The 24,200-nt window shown below is 45.9% G+C and overlaps 1 protein-coding gene across 1 annotated transcript in view; it reads right to left on the bottom strand.

Moving 5' to 3' along the window:
* Window positions 1–7,022: 7,022 nt before the first annotated feature.
* Window positions 7,023–24,200, bottom strand: part of DZANK1 (double zinc ribbon and ankyrin repeat domains 1) — a 61,665-nt gene continuing 44,487 nt past the window's right edge. Inside the window, 10 exon segments of the mRNA XM_078056876.1 lie at window positions 7,023–8,243; window positions 8,674–8,748; window positions 11,672–11,799; window positions 12,300–12,380; window positions 15,407–15,504; window positions 15,954–16,050; window positions 17,866–17,940; window positions 19,963–20,066; window positions 21,518–21,725; window positions 23,275–23,439. Coding sequence (XP_077913002.1) covers window positions 8,120–8,243; window positions 8,674–8,748; window positions 11,672–11,799; window positions 12,300–12,380; window positions 15,407–15,504; window positions 15,954–16,050; window positions 17,866–17,940; window positions 19,963–20,066; window positions 21,518–21,725; window positions 23,275–23,439 — 1,155 coding nt within the window. The 3' untranslated portion in view covers window positions 7,023–8,119.

The following is a 24,200-nucleotide window of genomic DNA, read 5'->3' as shown; positions in this document are numbered from 1 at the left end:
GCAGCAATGTCCACAATAGCCAAACTGTGGAAAGAGCCAAGATGTCCATCGACAGATGAATGGATAAAGAAGAAGTGGTATATATATACAATGGAATATTATGCAGCCATCAAAAGGAATGAGATCTTGCCATTTGCAACAATGTGGATGGAACTGGAGGGTATTATGCTGAGCGAAATAAGTCAATCAGAGAAAGACATGTATCATATGACCTCACTGATATGAGGAATTCTTCATCTCAGGAAACAAACTGAGGGTTGCTGGAGTGGGGGGTGGGGTGGGAGGGATGGGGTGACTGGGTGATAGATACTGGGGAGGGTATGTGCTCTGGTAAGCGCTGTGAATTGTGCAAGACTGTTGAATCTCAGATCTGTACCTATGAAACAAATAATGCAATATATGTTAAGAAAAAAAAAAAGAAGAGGATAGCAGGAGGGGAAGAATGAAGGGGGGGAAATCGGAGGGGTAGACGAACCATGAGATACGATGGACTCTGAAAAACAAACTGAGGGTTCTAGAGGGGAGGGGGAGGAGGATGGGTTAGCCTGGTGATGGGTATTAAAGAGGGCACGTTCTGCATGGAGCACTGGGTGTTATGCACAAACAATGAATCATGGAACACTACATCTAAAACTAGTGATCTAATGTATGGGGATTAACATAACAATAAAAAAATTTTTAAAAAAATAGCTAAGGGGCGCCTGGGTGGCTCAGTCGTTAAGCGTCTGCCTTCAGCTCAGGTCATGATCCCAGGGTCCTGGGATCGAGCCCCACATCAGGCTCCCTGGTCTGCGGGAAGCCTGCTTCTCCCTCTCCCACTCCCCCTGCTTGTGTTCTCTCTCTCGCTGTGTCTCTATCAAATAAATAAATCTTTAAAAAAAAAAACTAATAAGGTGTTGATATCTAATTCTTTTTTAAAAAGATTTATTTAGTTATTTATTTATTTATTTAGTTATTTTAGAGAGAGAGAGAGCATGAGTGGGAGGGGCAGAGAAAGAGGGAGAGAGAGAATCTGTGAGCGCAGAGCCCAAAGTGGGACTCGATCTCATGACTCTGAGATCACAATCAGAGCTGAAACCAAAAGTCAGACGCTCAACCGACTGCACCACCCAGGTGCCCCGATATTTAACTCTTAATACTTTATTGATACATACTTTTTAAACATTTGTGTATTTATCTACATCATAACCTTCTGCTCCAGGTAGCCAAGAATGAAAAAAGGAAGTGTTTTCTGAAGCTGACTGACAACTACCACGGAATGTAAACACTTATTTTCTAGCCAGTCTACTAATTGACTCTTACCAATTCATTCTGTTTACTTACTCGTGGAAGCACCCAACTTCCAAAATGGCCCCCTCATGGTCCTCACCTTCTGGTATTCGTGTCTTTGTGTGGTTGCCTCTCACACTGAAGAGAGCTGACCACGATAGGAAGCAGCGGAATTGATGGTGTGTAATTCCAATTGTAGGTGATAAAAAACAAGCGTCTTCTGCCTTGGTCTCTCTTAGATTGCTCACCTGAGGGGAGTGGGCCACTGTGTTGTGAGGCCGCTCAAGCAGCCCATGGAGAAGCCCACACCAGGAAGAATGGAGGCCTCCTCACAAAACCAGCAGCACATGAGCAAGCCATCTGGAAGCCTATCCTCCAGCCCCAGCCAAGATTTCAGAAGACTGAGGCCCTGACCAGCTTTTTTAGGGCAACCTCATGAAATATCCCAAATCAGAACCACCCAGCTCAGCTGCTTCTGAATTCTTAACCCACAGAACTGCCAGATAGTAAGGCTTTATTATTTTAACAAAGTTTTGGAGTAATTAGTTATGCAGCAATAAAAACCTAATGTAATTAAATATTTACTGAGCATCTCTTGTTTGCCAGGCCCTGGGTCGAGAGATAGCAGATGGCAATTTTCCTGCAAGGGAAGTGGAGGGTCTACAGTGAGCTGTGGGCACTGACCGTGGTGGAAATGTCAAAATGTCAGCTGGAGCAGGGAGGGGGTGAAGAGTCTAGAATTTCTGAGCAAATAGGGCTGTTGAGGTAAGATGGTGGTATTAAATGAGCTCAGAGCAAGCCCTCTCTAAAGACAACAAAATTATGAGCAAATAAGTAAAAATACACACACACAAAAACCTCACACGATTCAAATTTTAGAGCAAGGGGTGTCCAGAGATAGAAGTTTCTGGAAGTTATGTGTCTCATACTCCATGAGGCTAACGTCTCCCTTAACAAAGCAGTCTAAGGGAAGGGTTCTTTTTTTTTTTTTAAGATTTTATTTATTTATTTGACAGAGAGAGACACAGCAAGAGAGGGAACACAAGCAGGGGGAGTGGGAGAGGGAGAAGCAGACTTCCTGCCGAGCAGGGAGCCCGATGTGGGGCTCGATCCCAGAACCCTGGGATCATGACCTGAGCCGAAGGCAGACGCTTAACAACTGAGCCAGCCAGGCGCCCCTAAGGGAAGGGTTCTAAAAATCTCTAATACTGTCCCAAATTTGAAAACAACTGAGAAACAGAATATACTTGCCAAAAGAAAGGCATGAATGTCCCTCTAACAGCAATCTGTTCTTAACAACTACATGGTCAGAAGAGAAAAGAATGAACCAGATTTCACCAGTTTCTTTTTCCATGCTTGGAGAAAGTAGGAAAGGGAATTTCAGGTGGAACAAGAAAAAATAAGAAAAGCACCCACAACAGCCAGGGATGAGAATGTGAGTCAAGCCTACTAGTGGACATTTTACAGAAAATCATATTTGAGAATGCTGCTCTCTTCTGCAAAATCAGAAAGGATTTGGGAACTCCTCCCAAGGATCGCCTCTTTCCCTTCTGTTTGATGGGGGGAAGGAAGTTTCTACTGAGCAGATGCAGGATAAAGTGGGGGAGGGGGCTTGAGGAGAGAAGAATAAAATTTTTCATGTTGAGAGTTGGGGTCAGAAGTAGAATTTCTGGGGCACCTGAGTGGCTCAGTAGGTTAAGCATCTGCCTTTGGCTCAGGTCATGATCCCAGGGTCCTGGGATCGAGCCCTTCATCGGGATCCCTGCTCAGTGGGGAGTCTGCTTCTCCCTCTCCCCCCTCCCCACTCATGCTCTTTCTCTTTCTCTCTTGCTCTCTCTCTCTCCCTCAAATAAATAAATAAAATCTTAAAAAAAAAAAGTAGAATTTCTGAGGTTCTAACTGCATTGGAAGTAATTAATCTAAAAATTGAACCATTTATTACCACCCAGCTGGAAACATGGGGACCCCAGATCAGGGGCCTGGAAACTGCCATTTATATAAAAATTACAGTAAATAATAAGTGTTAGATTCATATCCACTAAATGTTTTTTTTTAAAACTCAAGGTGATTCCTGATTGAGCCGACCTCTGTCTATTTCCAGGCCACTTCATTTATTTATTTATTTTTTAATTTTTTTAAAAGATTTTGTTTATTTATTTGACTGAGAGAGAGACAGCGAGAGAGGGAACACAAGTAGGGGGAGTGGGAGAGGGAGAAGCAGGCTTCCTGCCGAGCAGGGAGCCCGATGCGGGGCTCGATCCCAGGACCCTGGGATCATGGAAGGCAGACGCTTAACGACTGAGCCACCCAGGAACCCCCAGGCCACCTCATTTAAAGTAACTCCCCCCTCCCCTATCCTGGGAAGGGTCCTGGTGGTGGGTTAGGGGTCTGATAGCAAAGCAGACATGAATGTTGGGTCACTCTGGTCCTTCTCTGAGGACATGTTTGGGGACCGGGTGGGCCGGAGTGGGGAGAAAGGGGTTCAGCTTTGCCAGAAAGTTATCTTCAGCCCTCACTACTTGGGCATTTGCAGGAAGTGAGGCTCTTGCTACTCCGAGCAGCTCTACGTTCACACAAATTGAAATAGTGGCGGCCAAACGAGAAGTTAACAACCGATCTGAATATAAAAACACAAAAGAAGGATGATGAAAATTGTATGACCCCAAAATCCAGGCAACTGGCCAAAAAAAAATGTGTAGCCTTATGCAAAAAAAGGACACAAAATGTATGTGTGTGTATTATCGATTTTATTCAAGTTGGGGGTAGGAGAAAGAATCAATAATCAATGACTTTGTAACAGAGGCTGTGATGGTCCTTTTTTTATGCGTCATCTTGCCTGGGCTCCGGTCCTCAGTTATTCACACACTAATCTAGGTGTTGCCAGAACTGTATTTTGTATTGTGATTAAAGTTCTTAGCTGACTTGAAGAAAGGGAGATCATCCTAGCAGGTCTGGGTCGGCCTGATTCAATGGGCTGCAAGCCCTGAAGGAAAGAGATCTCCCTGGAGAAGAAGGAGTTCTGCTGGTAGGCAGCAGCTTCGGCCGGCCGTGCCTGAGCAGTGCCAGCCCACCCTTCCTGACACCCGCCCTGCGATTGGGGACTTGCCCAGCTGGCCTCCACAACCACCTATGCCCGTCCCTTGCAGTGAGTCTCTTGATACACATCTCCTGCGAGTCCTGCTTCTCCGTCTGAGCCCTGACTGATACAGAGCCCCAAGATTTATGCCTACAACTCATGAGACCCTGAGTTATACTGAAAGCCTTCTCCCAAATCTGCACAAAATATTTCACTCCTGTGTTTTATAAAGCACTCCAAAATACTCGGAAAAGATAGAAGATTATAACATTTGTGAGTCTAGCATTACCCTGGTTCCAAAACAAATAGCAAAAGTAAATAGAGTTCCATTTCAATTAATAAAAAGACATAATAACCCTGAGCAGATTGTTAGCAAATAAAATCCGGGAGTGGAATTCAGTGAGAATGTGTTATATTTATCCCAGCAATGAAGGCTTTATTTAAAAAGACACTATCAGTGCAACTCACTCATGGGGAAAAATCAATTTAATGGATGCTGAAAATCATTAACATACAGTTTTTATCCCATCAGGATTCGTAGTAAGTTGGGAATCAGTGGAAATGAAATTTGGCTACTAGAAAACTTATGTATGTGGCTGGCATTATATATCTACTGGATACTGCTGCTCTAGATCCTAGAAAATATTCTGATTCTAGAGGATATATTTCTCCAAATCAATAAGAAAAATATAAGGTACTCAACTGGCCAATAAACACGTGGGAATTCATTCACATGGATGGTCAGTGGGGGGAATTTGGCAAACTCCAAGGCCACTAGAGCCCTGTGGGGATGTGGGATGAAGCCACAAAGTGAGGGTGGCTCCTCCAAGAGTTGCCGCTGAGCCTCAGAAGGAGTCTGCAGCGAATCCAGATGCAGGGAGGTCGCCGTGGCCTGAGCCACCAGGTACCGGATGCTCAGCTAATTGTCACTCCATGTAGCACCCGGCACCCTGAGCATCAACCACTGAGCCTGCAGGGTGGGCGCTCTGAGGTCAGTGTCACTGCCGCCCTCCCTGGCATCCCGGGACTGGCTGGCTGGTGGGTGGGGGCAGCTCCCACCAGACTTCCCCCTTCCGGCAGCCTGGGTCAGGGACCCATGCCGTGCACTCCGTGGTATACACAGAGGGGCATCCTCCGCACGCCCCTCAGGGCAGCGCTGACTACCTGGGGATAGGGAATGCGGGCAGCAGGAAGGGCAGCAGACTGCCTCCAGTCATTAGCAGAGAGCTGCCTGGCCTGAAGTCACAGCTCTCCTGGGGCAGTGGTGGTCCGGTGACTGAGCTCCAGCTGTCCGGGCACAGCGGGATGATGGGCAATCCTCCCCCCCAGCGCCCTGCCCAAGGGCCGGCTGCAGCTTTGTGGGGGCTGTGTCTGTGTTGATGTCTCCTGCCGTACCACCCCCTTCTTCCTTCCACAAGGGCTGATCCCCCATAAACACGCATCCTCTTCTCCCCCATCCCCAGCTGTCTCAGTCTGTTTCTGGAGAGCCCAGCCTGGGATGCCTGGAACAAGCTCCATGCCAAAGGGCACCAGGGTCTCCTGCAGGTCACCTGTGACCATGAGGAGGGAGGAGGGAGACTGGGCCCACAGGTTCCGGTTTGTCCTCGCTCTTCACTCTCGGCACCCACCTTTCCTTCCCCACTGCGGCCCTGCTGAGGTACAGGGGCTCCTGGCCTGTGACCAGCCTCACTCACTCATTCCCACGACTGCATGCAGTCCGGTCCCTTTCATTACCCCTTACTCAGCATCACTATGGCGGTTCTGCTCCCATTTCAAGCCTTGATACAGGGACCCGAGGAAAAGAAAATAAAACGTCACGAAGGACAAGAAATAACATGAATTTTGAAATCAGAAAGGCCTTGCCTGTAACATGTGTTTAACTTTACTTTTCCTGAAAACATGGAGTTCAATGTTTATATAATGCTTTACATAACCCTCCAGGATTTCATCAGAGAGTTCCTGGATCTGAACCTATGTTCTTGCATCTTGAGCCACCTGTTCGCTCTGTACATGAGGCTTGAGGGAAACCCAAAAGGGATTTTTGCTGGCAGTGGCCTTTAGCGAAAGGCAAGAGCCCTGGTAGATGTCGGGTGTGCGCTTTGCCTCGCAGGTACAACGGCAGGCCCTGCCCCAGGGAAGCGTGGAAACCCAGGAACAGTGGAGATGTGCTTCCCGCACTCAGGGCATGGAAGTTACCCCTGAGAGCTCCCAGAGGGGCCTCCCCTGTTCCCTGAGCTCTGGGCAAAATGGTCTTGAACTCCATACCCTCCTCCCTGAGTGTCAAACCCAGAGCCTGTAGGGTGAGCCGCAGCACCATCTGGGGCCCTCACCCACCTTCCTAGCGTGAGGGCCGCACTTCGCTTCCGCCTTTGGAATCTGGAACCTCGTGCCGTCACTCCTGCGGCCCACCCTGCGTCGAACCATAACGCCAGAGAAGTCTGGGCGGGGTCGTACTGCACCGGCTGAGCTGACACAGTGCACACCGCCCCGACTCAGGGACCCTGCTTACCATGCCGCAGCCCCCAACACAGACGGCCGAGTGCGACAGGGGCCGGCCAGTGCCCCCCAACCCCGCGTGGGGGCATCACTTCCAGCGACTCTGCGCCTGGCCCCGCCCCCCCACTGCAGACAGTCGCTCCCACAGGAAAGCAGTGCAGGTAGTGATGACAGCAACCACTCAGCAAAGTCGGTTATTTATTGTGCGGAATTAATCATTCAGAATTAATAAATATTCCAACAACACACTTCAACAGAAACTATTTAGGGACTGCACGACTGCAGCGCTATCACCCGAGGACTGAAATAACAATCTGAAAAAAGACGTAAGTCAAAATGACACATTTCCTGCAGATGGCTGATTCAAGGCTTGTTTGTCAACCAAAGAACAAACCATAACAATAGGAATATTGATGAGCTCAACATCAGAAACAACATTTTTAAAATAAACTTGATCTTTATGTACTCACTTGGAACCACCTACGAGATATATTAAGGAAAAGAACAAGATGCAACACATCGGAAGAGTGTGTGGTTTGCTAGTACTTGTCTTAAAGAGGGCAAAGAACATATCTGTTATCTATATTTGTATTTTGTGTAAACCCTCTATGTGCAGATGCATATATTATATACATGTGCTTATATAATCCTATACTATTTCTGGAAGGACACAGATGACACTGGTATCATTGGTGCCTCTGAGGAGGGGATGTGGGTGGCTGTGGGACAGGGATGGCAGAGTTTTTACTACATAACACTTCATGCTTTTTAGCTTTGAATTATGTGCAATTATTATCTACTGAAAAACAAATTTATTTTTTAAAATTTTTAAAAGATTTATTCATTTATTTGAGAGAGAGCACCCGCTTGCACAAGTTCAGGGAGAGGGGTAAAGGAGAGCGAGAGAGAATCTTATGAGCAGACTCCATGCTGAGCATGGAGCCCGACGCGGGGCTTGATCTCAGGACCCTGAGATCACGACCTGGGCCAAAACCAAGAGTTGCCCACTTAACCAAAGGCACCACCCAGGCGTCCCCTGGAAAATAAATTTAAAAGAAAATTCTAAAATAAGCAGCAAGAAAACCTTAAAAAAATATATGTTAAGTTTGTCACCATTCACAGCATATTGGGAAATGCCCACATGGTGGCTTACAGTGTCATATTAAAAAAAAAAGTCTTATGAGTTCCTCTCAACCTCAATTCTCAAACCACAAATACACATCTCAGAAAGAAACAAAGAAGAGCCAGAACTGGATGGTCCTGTGCAGGCCCTTGGGTCTAAGAGTCATCCAGGCCGAGCTTAGCAGCAAAGAGCGAGGTGACGACATCATCCCCAGTTTGCAGAGCCAGGTCATACGGTGTCTGGCCATTCATGTTCTTCTTTTGGATGCTTGCATTGCATCTGCCAAGGGAATGGGCATGAATAGAAGAACTCAGGCACTTGAACCTGAGGGCCTGGCTCTTCCCTGACACAGAGGCCAGTCTGGGAGCCTCCTGGCCCCACCTTCCTAAACCTATCCCCAAGAGGCCACTATGACCCCCACTCTCAAAGGAGGCTCTACCCTGAGACCTTTTGAGGGGCTCTGTGATTTCAACACGTTCAATTGCCAATCCTACCCATTGGCTCCCATTGCATCGAAGTCCTACAACCAAGTATGTTTGGTGGGGGGACAACATCTTCATTGTGCTTTTAAGAGCCCTCAGTGCTGGGGACCCACAGTGGGATGGTGGCTGTCATTCACAGGGTTAACTGTTCAGGAACTAGGGCCTTCTGAAAGCATCATAGGTCAGCAGGGGCCCTCAGAAGTCTCCCCCAGAGGCCGGAAACATACCGCAGTAAAGCAGCGACACACTCCCTTCCTGCCAGGCCAAGCAGAGTTGCTTCATGAAGAGCTGTATTTTGGAGCCTGTTTGGGGGGGGAGAAAATCATCCTGTTAAAGCAGTTGTAATGCAGGATGCTGTGGGCCGCGGACAAAGTCACACCGATGACGCCAACCCTCCTTTACCTTTCGTCTTTCCTTTCTCCCTGGTAGCACAACTGTTTGTTGCTTCACCCCTCATGGTCTTTGGGTCTTTATTAGGCATTTACCACTAGAACTTATATGTATTCCGGGGTTGCCACATCTCCTGAGTAGACGCATGATCTTCTTTCATAACCCCCTCTAAACTGAGAGCAGAGCGCACCTTCCATTTATGAGGTGGGGAGGGGGCACCATGGCTGGATTTTCTGTGTAACCACAGTTCAGTCTGGGGAAGTAATGAATTGTGACTGCCGACTCTAACTCTGTACACTGCTCTGACTCCAACAGGGCAAGGACGCTAGAGGGGACACCCTCTTCGGTTCAGAGCAGAGGCGATACCTGTGAGTCTGTTCCTCTGAGTAGCTTGGTGTTGTATCACCAGACCTTCCAGAACGTGTTTTGTACAGCAGGTACACCACGGTGTTCTGTGAATTTGTGTTTTAAAGAAACTCTACTATGAATGCACAAACTACTCAAACGGTTTATTCAAATCTAAGTATCATGGTAGATGAAGGTACATTCTCTCTTTGTAAATCATGAATTACCCAATAGACTAACTCTCCACAGTTGAACTCTAAGAAGCAGACTGATGGTTACATCCACCCCTCCCGGCTACTGGGGCAGAACTAAGAGACAGAATGTTTGAAATTGCCAGTGAAGGAGGGTAGCTGTTGTCCAAAAGCAAATGGCACTTCTCTTTGCCCATCTCTTAGCGAGACCTTGAATCTGTGTTCTTGAAATCTGCCAATAAGAGGAATCAGCTTTGGTGGAGGATGTGTACCTCTCCTTAGCCATCCCTTTGGGTTGAATATGAGTGTATTCTGGTAGGAAAGAGACAAACATTGGAAACAGAAACACTAGGGAGGGGCTTTCTGCTACCTGCCAAGCCAGTGGACAGAAGTTACCTGGTGTAGAGACCACCTACGCTGCTTCTCTCCACTAGTCAAACAAGCTGGGAATGCAGTGAGGAAGAGTTTTTTAATCCTTGTTTGCTAAGGAACAATTCACTGAACCTTTTTTATGGGAAAGCCAGATCTCTGGATGGCTTGTGCCTGAGGAGCAGTAGGATAGATGGAGTCCTGAGGTCATGTTCCTGGATCTACAGAGGTCCAGCCAGGGGGTAGAGGCCAGGCTGACCCAGGTCTAAACACTTCGAACTAACAAATATAAAGCAGACAGCAGAGTTGGCTCTCAGTGGAGAAATCTGCTTTCTTCTACTGGCATAAACTAAAGGGGAAGAAGAGATCTCTGTGCTCTATTTTGAGGGAGGGCTCTGGTCTAGCTTTCCTCCCTCCCCCTCCATGTGAGCTAGATTCTGCTAACCATGCTAATGCAGTGGGAGTGACAACGGGCTATTACACACCGTTCAGACAGATGGTACAACCGCAGAGTTAGACTTAGTAGAGATCACGTGTGGGTAAATGTCAATTTATAGAATGGTAATGAAGTAAGAATGGAAACTGAGGAACAGCAAGGAAAAACAGGTAATCTGTTCCATGTCCAGAGTAGTCCAGAGTAGTTTCTTCCTCTCAGCGGGACTTCTCATAAGCATCAATTCAAAATCTGTTCAAGAGATTCTGTATCAACCACAGACATTATACATAAGTGCTCCAAGAAAAGCTTGTCTGAATTGTACAAATATAAAATACACCTTCGTGCCAAACATGGTGGCATTATTTTTATGAATAATGATAACCCAAGTGTGGGACAAATGAAGAAGCTGACAGAGTATGAAGAATGTGAACCCCAGGGAAAGGTGAACAAGTAAATTCCAGCCACCAAATATGTCCACCAAATGGGCCAAAGGTTCTGCTCTAAAATAAAACTAAAAAGAGGTGGTGTCTACCTGATATAGCTGTCCTATTGGGCAGAAACATAACAGTGCACACAGAAAAATTAACTGGCATATATTGTGAATAAAAACACTGGAGGAAAAGTTGAGACAGAGGAAAACAGAAGCAAAGCTATCTAACTTTGGCTCTGCGTGCTGGCTTGACACACTCAGCAGCACGATTCCCTGGCGGGCCTCGATCTGGTCTCAGAAGTAGGTCAAGGGGCAGCAGGGTCAGATGGCTGCAGGACCCCTAGAGAACTCCCAGTTTGGCAACTTGGTTGGCAGGCTATTAGCAGTTAACATGTGGAACCCGTCCTCAAGAAACTGTCCACCCCACGTTTCCAAAGTAATTTCAGAGAACAACAGAATCCCAAGGCTGCGAGAGGTCAAGAGGCAGGAGAGGCCCGAGACCAGGGAAGTGACAGAAGTACCCAACAGGACTTGGTATCTGTCCATCCTACTTCCCAGCTGGGGAAACCAAGGCACCAGATCATGTAGTGAACTTGGATGTGCAGTGTCACCCCCAGTGTGTCAACATCCAGAGACAACCGGATAAGGTTTTCTTTGTACAGTAACTTCATGGCTACATTTCCATAGGGACTATACTGGGCCCGCTCTTCTCTTAGCAAACTCAACAGTTCAGATCATGATGAAAATAATGTGGCTTAACATCCCAAGGGTGAAGGATTTGCCGGCCCCCGCTCAGTGTAAACTCGCGAGCTAACAAAATTTATCATCATTTATAAAAGCTACAAAAAATTCAGCAATCCAATAATCCACTTAAAAAGTTTTTGTTTTGCCCAGGTTTGAAAAATAGTGGCAGTGAAGTCTCTTATTAAGGCCCAAATGGGTTAAGATGGTTCCCAAGCAGTGCCAATGGATCGGGGCGTGCGTGTGGCTGGACGCTGCTAGAGCAGGGCCCCGAGGCGGCAGCTGGCCATGCCAGGACTCTCCTTTGATGGCGTCTTACTTACGGGCCCCAGCGCTGCTCCGTGTCTGCTCCTCTCTGCACGAGAACTGGAATCACTTCGGGGCGCGTGTTCACAACAGCCACGGTAATCACGGGTCGCTCTTCACTGTCCCTGCAGTTGGGGTCTGCTCCCTGCAGCATAAGGGAAAGGACAGACTTGCCGCAAACCCTGCTCTCAGCAGCATGCAGCTGCCATCCTGCGAAGTGTAACACACATGCTTGCTGGAACTAAACTGCTTTACATCAAAAGAGAAGAGAATCAGGACACCCAAGATCTAACCGCCCTAACTCAGGTGATAAAACTTCTGCTCCCCCCATCAGGAGGGGCAGGCACCCCCCGAGCCTCGCTTCTTTAGGAAACATGAAGGTCACATGGGGTCACAGGCCAGGGATTCTGTCCACCTTTATGCACATTATTTGGGCTCATATGACTTTTCTCTTTGCTATAAAAACTAGCAACCAGGAACAATTACTGAAAAGTTCTTGACTGGCCATTTAGTCCACTTCCAGGCAGTTTTAAATGAAATGGCACTGTGGTTATCACAATACTGAACAAGACTTGCATCTGAAAGAGACAGGTGAAATGCAAGGCTGAAATCCTCAGAGAGACTTGTTCTTTGAGTTGTACTTACCTCCTCAAGCAGCTGTTCAATCACAGAGACTCTCCCTTCCCCTGTAGGTCCGACTTCCTTCAGCAGGAGCCTGTTTTCAGGCTGCAGGGTTACACAAGGTCATTTCCACCGCCATGAAATAGCACTGTCCCCCTTGCCCAGACCCAATTCCCAAGGCAAACACTTCCTCTCTAAGGTTAAGTTCTGAGCTCCAGGGACAGGTGAGTGTGAGCGTGTGTGTGTGTGTGAGCGTGTGTGTGGTCTTCTACACCAGCAGCACAAAAAAAACCTAGCTAATGTAAATCTTGCTGGTCTCCGAAACCTTGTCTCGGGGAAGGATACCACATTGACACTGTTTTATCTTTATAAAGGACAGGGATGCAATGAGAAACCTCACCACCCCAGAAACCCCACACTAGTTTTATTACAAAGGAAATAAATATTCCTAAGAAACGCAACCAGGTGAATCCTAATATTTCCTCTGCACACTTTTATAAAGTGTTCAGAATCAGCCTAAGTATGACTGTTCAGAAAATGTGCTCACCTGAGGCATGAGTGAACTGATAAAGTCGAATCTTGTTTGGGGGAAGGAAAAGCTCTCACCTATCATCAGAAATCTGAAGAATTTATTATATGCTCTGTTTTCAAAATGTGATGAAATTCCCCTTTCTATGCAATCTTTCTTTACATAAAGGATTGCAAATGCTGGTTGCTACAAGGCTAAAGATGAAGAGACAGTCTAGAAAGCCGGAGACATTGCTTTCAGTATGTTTCCACCACTGGATCTGAGGGTGACCTGGGGTGGTTGGTCCCAGGACTCCCGTTTTCCTGTCTGTAAAGTAGAAATAATATATCTACCCCCTCCTGTCTTTCTGGGGAGCCATTAGGATGAGGACATTGGTCAAGACCTGTGAGCCTTCTCGAAGAAGATCCCGGGTTCAGGCTGTGTCCCTTCCTCCCCCTACTCTAAGGTGATTAGCTTGGAACAAGGTACTCTAATAAGTGAACCCCTAGAAAGTCTGGGGGGGCACATTTGTTCTTACTGAATTCCATTCCTTATGGAAACTTATACTAGAATGCACTAGAATGTCACCCGCATGAGGTCTGAGACCTTTATAGCTTTTGTTCATGATTTATTTTCACCACTGAAAACTGTGCCTGGTATATGTATGCTCCAAATAACCACTGAATGAGTGAACCACTGGATGCTGTTATTATTTGTCTGATACTTATCCCCTAAACACAAATGAGAAAATAAAGGTACATAGCAATGGGGAGATTTGGATCACATACAGTGTAAGTGGGTGTAGTCTCCAAAACTGTTAAAGTTTATGCAACGCTATACTTCTCTTCTACTCAATATTTTAAACTGAGAGAAGGCCAAGAGTGCAAGGAATTATACACAATACATGTTAATATAATTCTAAGGTCTTCTTCCCAAATTTATTGGTGTTTATGAGATGCAAAGCATGTGGTGGGAAAACCCAAGATGAGGCGAGAAGTCACCTGCCTTTGGAGAAATCATGATACAAGCTGGACACCAGTATACACACCCCTGAGGGCGCCCTGAGGGCCTGGCTCCATGGAAGGTGGAGGAAAGAACCCACACGTGCCCATCTTCATCTTGGGGGAGATCCAGGCTTTGGGCTTGTTGCTAAGCACATCTGTCCTCCCTACTACAGCCAAAGAGGACTGACTGAAAGGCAAGGTGAGTGGCTGAACAAGGGCACCCACTGTCTCTTTCTCCAAAGCTCCAGTTAAAAGTGTTCAGTGTTCATGGCCTGTATTTTTGAAAAACAAAACTCTTAACAGCTGTGGGAAACTCTGGAAGGGTGCCATCAGTGGATCGGGAATTGTGAGGAATTCCAAAGATTGGAAGTAGCTGGAATTTGGCTGAGAGGGAAAACAAACCAAAGAAAAACCAGCTGAAGATGCCAGAGATAGTAGTCTGTTCCGTCCAGGGAGCCCTGCAGAAGCTGAGTTAATCAACAAGGAGGGCCAGTGTTGGGCGCAGGCTGGATTCATGAGCGTTCTATGAAAGGGCTTTGCTGGTGAGTGGCTGAGATGAGTGGTGCCTCCTCTCTCTCCTGGGCTCTCTGCTTAAAGCCTGGTAACTTTTTTTCCAGAGAGTTCATGATCTGCCTAACAAAGTCTTCTCCTGGGAGTACTGGGCCCAAGAAGGGCAGAGCCCAGATCTCTGTGACAGACACAGGGAAGGAGAATAAGGAAGGAAGGACAGCTCCATCCAGGAATGAAATATGCTAGAGCCCTTCACAGCACCATCCTCACCTCCAGAGGAAAGGCAGCTTAGGGGACCCCAAGGCTTTCTCCTGCCCTCCACCCAAATACCCTCCAGGGAGGCCGGCCCCACAGCGTGCCCATCCATCCCCACGGGGACCCGAGGCCCACACACCCATGGCAGGCACTGACACTACTCAAACCAGCCCTTCACTTGTCAACACGACCTGGCAACCAAGGATCATCACATATTTGAGACCAACCAAAAACAAGACAGACAGAACTGACCCCAGAGGAAACAGAGGTGATTCCGGGAACTAATAAGAACTTTAAAATAATTCTAATTAATAATCTCGACATATTTTAAAGGATTCCATAAAATAAAAATACACTTCTAAAAAAGGAACAGAAAATGAAAAAGTATTCTTCCATTTAAAAAATCTCAAAGGAGGGCCACCTGGCTGGCTCAGTCAGTAGAGCATATGTCTCGATCTCAGGGTCGTGAGTTCAAGCCCCATGTTGGGTATAGAGCCTACTTTAAAAAATAGAATGAGGGGCGCCTGGGTGGCTCAGTCGTTAAGCGTCTGCCTTCGGCTCAGGTCATGATCCCGGGGTCCTGGGATCGAGCCCTGCATCGGGCTCCCCGCTCCGCAGGAAGCCTGCTTCTCCCTCTCCCACTCCCCCTGCTTGTATTCCGTCTCTCTCTGTCAAATAAATAAAGTCTTTTTAAAAAATGAATAAATTAATTAATTAATTAAAAAAATGGAATGGAATGGACTAAAATAAACAAGATAAAATAAAATGAAGTAAAATTAAAAAAAAATCTCAAAGTAAAACATTCAACAGACAGGCCTAAGAAGACAGCTATAAGGACAAAGGAGTACACATACTGTGAGCTGCTCCTTTTCTTGAAACTTTTTGGTCTTGAAATTCTTTGTCCTCTTGACTTTTTCAGTGGTGTCTGAGGTGCTCTGGCTGTAGTCACTCACTGAAATGACAGAATCAAGCACTAAAACGATGCCCCCCTGCCACTCCCACATATAAAGAGCTATCCTACTATCATGCCCCTCGAGAGGTCAGAAGAATAAAATGGCTTGTATAGAAATGTCTATTTTATTGACCCTCTCAAGAAGGACTCCTAAAGCCACTCATCTCAGTCCAGGACCAGAGGATGACTGGGAAGGAGGGGAAAAAAAGGGGACTACGGTTTTTTAAGCCCAAAAGAAAACACCCCCCACAACCTATCTCCCCAAGCCCTATGAAAGATTTCAAAAATCTCACTTCTAACTTCAGAGACGCCAGAAGAATAAAATGGCTGGAACATTAAAGGAAGATGTGTGGTTGGGCTGGCAAATTTTAAGCAATTCCCTGCTGTCCTTGCCAGGTCAGTGTGTTCCTGGTCGACTGTTTTAAAATCACTGGAAGGGTACAACTCACCCAAGCTGGACCTGCTGCCAAATGGCCCATCACCACCCTTGGTGACACTGCTCATAAAGTGGCTGCTGAAATCCATGGCCTTGCTGAGGTAAAGGTTCTGGGCAACAGAAAAAACATAGGCACCGTGACTGATGAGGCTGCCGTGTCCCCACAGAAGGAGTGCTCTCCCTGCTAACCTGTTCCTCTCTTCATTAACGACCACTCTGTCTACACATATAGTCAAGCCAGAAGCTGGACATCCCCTCACTGGGACGTTTCGTCCGTTCTGCCTCTTAAGTGGCTCCTCAGCCTGGCCCCTCCTTTCTGTCATTATAGCCACAGCCCCCTCTTCATACACCAGGATCCCTGCAAGCGATTCCCAACCGGCTCCTGCCAGCCCACCTTCCACGTGGGTTGCTCCAGTCACCTTTCTACAATGTATAAGTAATGGTGTTCTTCCCCTGCTTCAAACCCTTCCATGTCTTGGAATAAGAGTGGCAAGATGGGGAAGCTCAGGCTACAGAGTTTGAACCCTGACTCTATCACTTATTAGCTCAGGGACCTTGGAAGAAGGTGGCTAAATTTCTCTGTACCTCAGTTTCTTCACCTGTAAAGTGGAAATATCATGGCCTACCTCAAAGGGATGTTGGGAAAGTAAAACAGGGAAAATGGAGGTCTATAAAATTAGGATAGATGATGCACAGTCCAGACCTGGAATTGTGATTCCACCTGGATCCATTCCACAGCATGGCATCCTGTCCCACCCTCACGTGGCTGCGTCTCCCACCACAGGGAACCACCTGCTACTGCCTGAACACTAGAACATACAGGCTAAGAAAAAACATATTAAACCTGGGGATAATGACTCCACTTCTATCTGATAGACAGCGTATTGTAGATGCTCTTGGTGCCCACCCAGTTCCACTAACTGATTAGCATATCCCTCCCAGCTGCCAGGTGGGCTGCTAACACCTCACAGCTAGCCAGCTGCCTCTACAGATGGGTGCTGCCTTGCTCTAGAGGTTACGTCCTTCCTTTCCTTGCCTCACCTGGGACAACTTCATGGTGTGAGCCACACTTCAGAGCTCCTCATGGATCAGGCTGAAGCTAGACTTTATGTATGACCACTCAGCTCCTCCCCCTGCCTTGACTCGTGTCCCTCACTCCCCTTCTCCTCATGTACCTCCCTGACCCAAGTTCTGCTGTAGCCACACAATTGACAACATGGCATTCAGTGCTTGACCTGACTTCAAAACACTTGTGTGTGTGTCAGTGGACTGCATTTTCCCAGCCTCTGAGTTAGGCAGAGCCCACGTGCCTGTCCTAATTTTCAAGACACCGCTAGCCCCCTGTTGGGTACATGGTCAGGGCCTGATAGACACTAGTCCCCGTGCTTTTTCTTGCCTTCTTTACCCATCTTCTCAGTCCATTCCTTATTCTTTTGTATATTCTGACTTCTGGTCCAGTGAAACTACAGCTGCCGGTATGAACCAGTCAATGCTTGTCACACGCTGCAGGCACTGTAGCAGAGTTCCAGTCACCACAGCAGAGGGCAGACCAAGGGAGGCAGAGCCACAACGTCTGGTTTCTTATAGGTAAATAGGTGAAAGTACATACAGGCAAACATTTTTGTCAGTCTTTCACCTATACTCAGACTTTGGTGCGTATAAGTATGCCTGAGAACCCAAGGACTGATAGGGTGGGTAATTATTCCTGTTCTTACTACATCTTTATGTGCCCGAGACCTGGCTTCTCTGAGGTTCAGTACAGTTATTTATCTATTTCTATGAAATTATTGGCCTTTAGCCAAGTCTTACAACATTTGGAATTTATGCCTTCTATGGATTTCACAGAAGCACTTTGATAGAGTGTAAGCTACAATTTACTAGTGTGGTCGATTTTCAAATGAATAGCTTCTAAAGGTTTTACTCACCTTGTTGGATACTTGAATATAATTCAGCCGAATGCTAACTTCACAGCCATCCTCATGGACAGTAGCGGAGATAAGCTTTTAAAAAAAGCATTGGAGAGAATTCACAACCACGCACATGGGCTTAATGTCCTGAGCCAAGAAATCCTGAGATGTTAAACGGTAAATTTAATCAAATATTTAATGAACTCAAAAGAAGACAAGAAAAGAAAAACAAAGGAACAAAAGCTAAGTGAGATAGAATATAAGTAACAAAATAGCAGACACCAATCCAGCCATATCTATAATCCTATAAATTGTAAATGAACGGAATTAACGTTCCCATCAAAGAGCAGAGACTGCCAGACTGGATGAGAAAGCAAGGCCCAAATTTATACTCTCTAAAGAGACACACTTTAAATTTAATCAAGCCACCTGGCTGGATGTCATCACCTGGGTGTCCTGAGGGGCCAGGCCTCGGCAATCAAAGGCCCAGTTTCAGAGTTGAGTAGCTTTCTCTGTAAGTAGCCGGAGGAATTTCAATCAAACAGGGGTCAGCAAATGCTTAAAGAACCAGATAGTAAATATTTGAGGTTTTGTGGGCTATATGGCGGTGATAGTAAATATTTGAGGTTTTGTGGGCTATATGGCGCTTGCCGTTGTAGCACAAGAGCAGTTATGGACCATAAGTGAATGAATGAATGTAGCCACGACCCAATAAAACTTGATTTACAAAACTGGGTGGCAGGCCTGATTTGCCCCACACGCCATAGTTTACAGACCCCTGGGTTAGGCCAAAGAATGAATAAGCCACCAAAATAGATTATCAAAGGAAACTGAACAGTACTTGACAATGAAATAGCTTCAATGTTGGCCTATTTGGTGGCAGAGGATCAAACAGGCTGATTTTCAAAGGTTCCTTCTAGTGTCATACAAATGGAAGAAGAGATCTTCCCACAGAGCTCTTTATAATGATGGGGTAATTCTAGAGAAAGAGCTTGGGGCTCAGGGTCTGACAGACCTGCTTCAAATCCTGAATACCCCGAGACCCATCAGTGCAATCCTGGGCAGGTCACCAAACTTTTCTGAGCCAGTTTTCCTGGGTGTCAAATAAGGCTTGTTCAGATTATCTACTGCAGTGTAAAAAAAACCACCCCTAACTTAGTGGCACTAAACAACCATTTTATGAAGTTCATGGCTTCCAACAGGGCACGGCAGGGATAGACTGTCTTTGCTCCACGCGTCTGACACCTCAGCTGGGAAAACTCAAATGGCTAGAGGTGGCTGCATGTTCGGAGGCTGGAATGACCTGGACTCTCATCACTCGTCTGCCTGGCTCCTGAGCCAGGCTGACCTGAGGACTGGGTGCAGCTATGGTTGCAGAGGGGTGCACCTACATGTGGCTACGCCATGGGGCTTGGGCTTCTCACAGCAGGGTGGCTGGGCTCCAAGAAGGATTGTTGGAGGGGAGCATGCCCAGTAAGACAGGAAGCAGTGTGGCCTCGCAGGACCACACCTTAGGAGTCCCACAGCATCACTGCCACCACACTCTGTGAGCCCAACTGCCACAAGCCCGCCTACATTCGAGGTGAGAAGACACTGACTCCACTCTTTGAAGGGAAGACTACCAATGAATTTGTGGCCATTAAAAAAAAACTGCTGCAAAAGTAATATTCCTACTTTGTAGGTTTGTTATGAGCGCTAGAGACTGATGAACACAATGCACCTAGTGAGTGCATCGGGAAATGGCAACTCTTATGATTACTATTGCTGCTAACATAGACTGGATTTAAGTGCACAATTTGGCAAGACTAAACTCTTCTGGGTTTTCTAGCTCTGAGCACCAGAGTCTCCATAGCATGTGGGATCTAAAAGCATGGAATGTTCACAGTTTACTGTCTTAGGTCAGGTGCCCAGAAGCAGACTCGGAGACAAGGCTCGTGTGCAAGCGATTTGTTAAGGCAGCGCCTGCGGGGAAGGACATAAGGAAGTGTGGAAAACAGGACATGAAAGGGACAAGAGCCAAGCAAAGTGCAGTCTCAGGTGAAGTCAGTGGAGGGCATCTGCGGCCTGATCCCATGGGACTCTCTGGAGTGGAACTTCCATCCAGAGCTCACCCACCTTTCCCATTCTGGGTTCTGCAATCAAGGCCCGGAATTCAGGGTTGTTCTGAGCATAAGACCTGAGGTGGGCAGAGATATGATCCAACTGTTTTCTCCAGTATCCTAAAGAAAAACAAGAAACCCATCCTCATGGATAACTCTTCTGAAGCCAAGAAAGAAAAATGTTCCTGTGCAACATGCATTCTCAGGTTATTTTTCTTTGCCAAACTTTGTGATGGTTTTTACTTACTGAACCTCAACTAGGTACCAGAATAAGTTCCATTTTTGCTCCCAGGTTTATTTTTTACACATGACTAATCACAGAATAGTACAGAATCTCAAAAAAATATATTTTGATGGCCACACATGGGGTCTTTTTCTTTTATTCTTTTAAAATTAATCATATTGAGGGGCACCTGGGTGGCTCAGTTGGTTAAGCATCTGCCTTCAGTTCAGGTCATGATCCCAGGGTCCTGGGATAGAGCCCCACATCAGACTCCCTGCTCAGCAGGAAGTCTGTTTCTCCCTCTCCCTCTGCTCCCCCCATGCTATCGCTATCTCTCTTTCAAAATCTTTAAAAATAAATAAATAAAATTAACCATATTGAGATAAATAACTTTTAAGTGTACAGTTTGATTTTCAGCAAGCGTATATATCCCGATCAATATGAAGGACACTTCCATCACTCCAGAAAGCTCCCTTGTGCCCATTTGCAGTCTGCACAGGGTTTAAAATGCATTTGAATTCAATCATTGCCACCACTTAACACTTGGGAGATTTTGCATGAGTCTGGATTTCTGGTTTCTCATGTGCAGGCAGGAGATGCATTTATAGGAAATGTCCAGAACAAGCAAATCCATCAAAACAGAAAGATTCGTGGTTGCCAGGCACCTGGGAGAGGAGATGTGGGGCACGATTGCAAAATGAATACTGGGTCTACTTTTGGGGTGATGAAAACATTCTGGACATACAGAATGGTGATGCTTCTATACTGCTCCTAATGGGCTGAATATCACTAACTATACACTTCAAAATGGTTAAAATGGTGGATTTTGTTATGTGAATTTTAGAATGGTAAAAGGAGAAAGATAATGGTAGATAGCAATAATGACACAGACTAACAACATTTCTACTGTAATAACAGCAATCCATATATGCTATTTGATTTACAGACTAGACAATGGAGCTATGAATCAAAACATCAGAGTACTGGGGCGCTGGATGGCTCACATGGCTCTTGATTTCGACTCAGGTCATGATCTCAGGGTCCTGGGATTGAGCCCCATGTCAGGCTCTGTGCTCAGTGGGGAGTCTGCTTGCGGATTCTCTCTCCCTCTCTCTCTTCCCCTCCCCTTCTCTCTCTCTCTCTCGAATAAATAAATAAAATCTTTTTTTAAAAATTAAAACATCAGAATACTACAAGTTTAAAAGCTATATTATGAGGAAAATTACCTAAAGAAAAACAATGTAATTTACTTATGTATAGAAATAAATCTAAAGGAAGAAAAAATGCAATTTTCTTTCCAAGAAAGACGGAGTTCCCTACTGACAAGAAAGTGTACCTTTTCCCTCACCTCTTCCTGGGCTGACAGCTGTGAGGAGAGGTTTATGGTCACTCATCTTCTCCTGCCTCTGCTTCTGAGAAGCCATTTCCTGTTCCTTTTTGGCTAGTAGCGTGCCAGATGGGTAGAACAGGCCAGCAGTCTGTGTGCCCACGTCCTTCTGAGTCCCAGCATCAGGTCTGGGTAAAGGAACATTTAGGGACTGCCAGGCAGATCGGGGCTATGAGCAAGGCAGAAAACATAAAATACTAGAATATAATTTAATTAATTCTTCATATTACTTATAGAAAAGAATTCTAATCAGAAGTAAACATATCTCCAAGAAACTGTACTTTGAACTAAAAAGAGGTTTTCAGCCCTTGCCTCACCTTCCTTGCTTCTGTCTCCCCCAGCAATTCCCAGTCTGATCTATAAAACCAGCCTCATCTGCTTGGCCATTTACTATCTCAAATTCGGCCAATCAACCGAACTGATATTCTCTGCCTTGCTGCCCGAGGCTTGAAAGAAATCTAATCTCTCAGTTCTACAATCCAATAGAACATAGACTTCACTACTCATCCACAGTCAATCACTAGTCACCAGTATTTTCTCTGAGATACTCCTTCATCTGGATGTGGGGACTGGGGGGACCATCATGTAACGTTATGTAGGTTGTGCACTGCACACCATCACTGCATCTAAAGGGATACCATTCACATGGTGAGCATTATATATTTGCATATTTATTAGGGCAATTTTTCTGGTAGATGGGAGAAAATGTCTTTCTAACAAAATTAGTATATTACAATCAATTTCCAAAAGATCGAAGTCAAGTGTCCTGAGGAAAGAACCCTTTGTCTCACTTGCATATGGTTCTATATGGGCTACTGGCAGCCCCAGGATCCATAAGTCTCAGTCTGGGTTAAGAAGGCCATGAACTCCCTAAAAATGAATGCAAAGTTGCTGAGTGCATGTGCATTCTCTCTAATAACTATCAATCTCCAAATTCTTCTAATGAAGAGCTATAAAGAAACCTGAAAACCCTTTATGTAGCTTAGAGAAATTTATAAAAGGCTAACGCCAAGCTTGTTAGAGATTAAGTCCTTCTGAAGATAATCCTGTAAGATTTTCCTTAAACTATGTGCTGTTGTTATAAATGGCAAAAGCAATTTCATATGCTTGATGTAAGTTTTCTAAAATATAAAAGAGCAGGAGCAAAGTTCCTGGTAGGCTACATAAGAAATTCATGAAGTATGTCTGTCTCAGGGCGCCTGGGTGGCTCAGTCAGTTAAGTGTCTTTATTCCACTCAGGTCATGATCCCAGGGTCCTGGGATTGAGCCCTGGGTCTGGCTCCCTGCTCAGTGGGGAGTCTGCTTCTCCCTCTGCCCCCCCCCCCCCCCGGCTTGTGCTTCTCTCTCTCTCTGTCTCTCAAATAAATAAATAAAATCTTTAAAAAAAAAAAAAAAGAAGTATGCCTGTCTCATGTATTTTAAATCCATTTCTCCCTCATGACATTGTATTGATTTCCATTATTTATATTATTAGTCTTGCAAATGCAATTAGACCTCCATCTACTATAGATAAATCTTTGAATTCTGAAGAAATCACTCGAGTGTTTAAAGCCTAAATTGATCGAATTTAATTACACATCTAGTTGAAAATCCAAAGGAAAGGTCTACGTGTTTCGGCTGTCTTTCCCCGGGTCGGGTTGATCCACAAGGTGGAGGAAACAAATTCAGTCTTAAGCTCGTCCCCCTGGCACCAGTGCTTCCTACAGTGGAGGCCTCACCTCAGCAAAAGGGCCAAGTTCTCCAGCAGCTAGAGCCAGGCTGTTGTCCAGGCTAAGTCTTGCCAAGGACTTCACGTAAATACCACAGGAACCACAGAATCGGGCAGATGGGTGATTGCTGGCCCCACATTTAGGGCAAACAGAGTAGCAAGCAGAAATGCCCGGCTAGAGGACAGAAAACATTTTCACACTTTCATAAATATTAGAGTCCTAATTTTCCCATGTAAATTATTCTCATACCATACGATCCCCAGTCATCAAAATAACATATGCCTATCCCCCTGACCCTGCAAGTCTACCTTCTAGACCTTATTCTCCTGACGGACAAGTACACAGAGAAGTATATTTAAGACCATTCCCTGCAGGATTGTGGTTTTAGAGAAAATAGCTGGAAAACAACCTAAATGTCCAGCAATAGGGGATGGCTTAAATGTATCATGATACATACAGATGGCGGTATGTTATAGAGCCACTGAAAAGAATGAGGAAGTTACTAACAAGGTACATTGCTAGGTGAAAGGAACAGAATTAGTGTTTCTATGAAACTACTAGTTTACTTATTAATGCATTGAATGGCTCAAAGAACACACACACTAGGTAACGGTGATCGCTTCTGGGGATAGGCGCTGTGGGCCTGGGATGAGAAGGGAGATTAACCCTTCACATGAAACCTGCCGTATTATTTACATGCGACACTTATTCAAAGAAATGACTTTAAGTGTTTCATTAAAAAGGCAATGGGTGCCTGGTAAAGGCTCAGTGGGTTAAGCATCTGGCTCTTCATTTCAGCTCAGGTCATGATCTTGGGGTCCTGGGATCGAGCCCCATGTCGGGCTCCGGGCTCAGTGGGGAACCGGCTTGAGGATTCTCTCTCTCCCTCTGCCCCTCCCCCACTGGTGTGCTCTTTCTCTTTCTGTCTCTCTAAA

Source organism: Halichoerus grypus, chromosome 10 (genome assembly GCF_964656455.1).
Source record: "Halichoerus grypus chromosome 10, mHalGry1.hap1.1, whole genome shotgun sequence".
NCBI lineage: Eukaryota > Metazoa > Chordata > Mammalia > Carnivora > Phocidae > Halichoerus > Halichoerus grypus.
The sequence above is the reverse complement of the archived record's forward strand: the minus strand, read 5'-3'. Positions and strand labels throughout refer to the sequence as shown.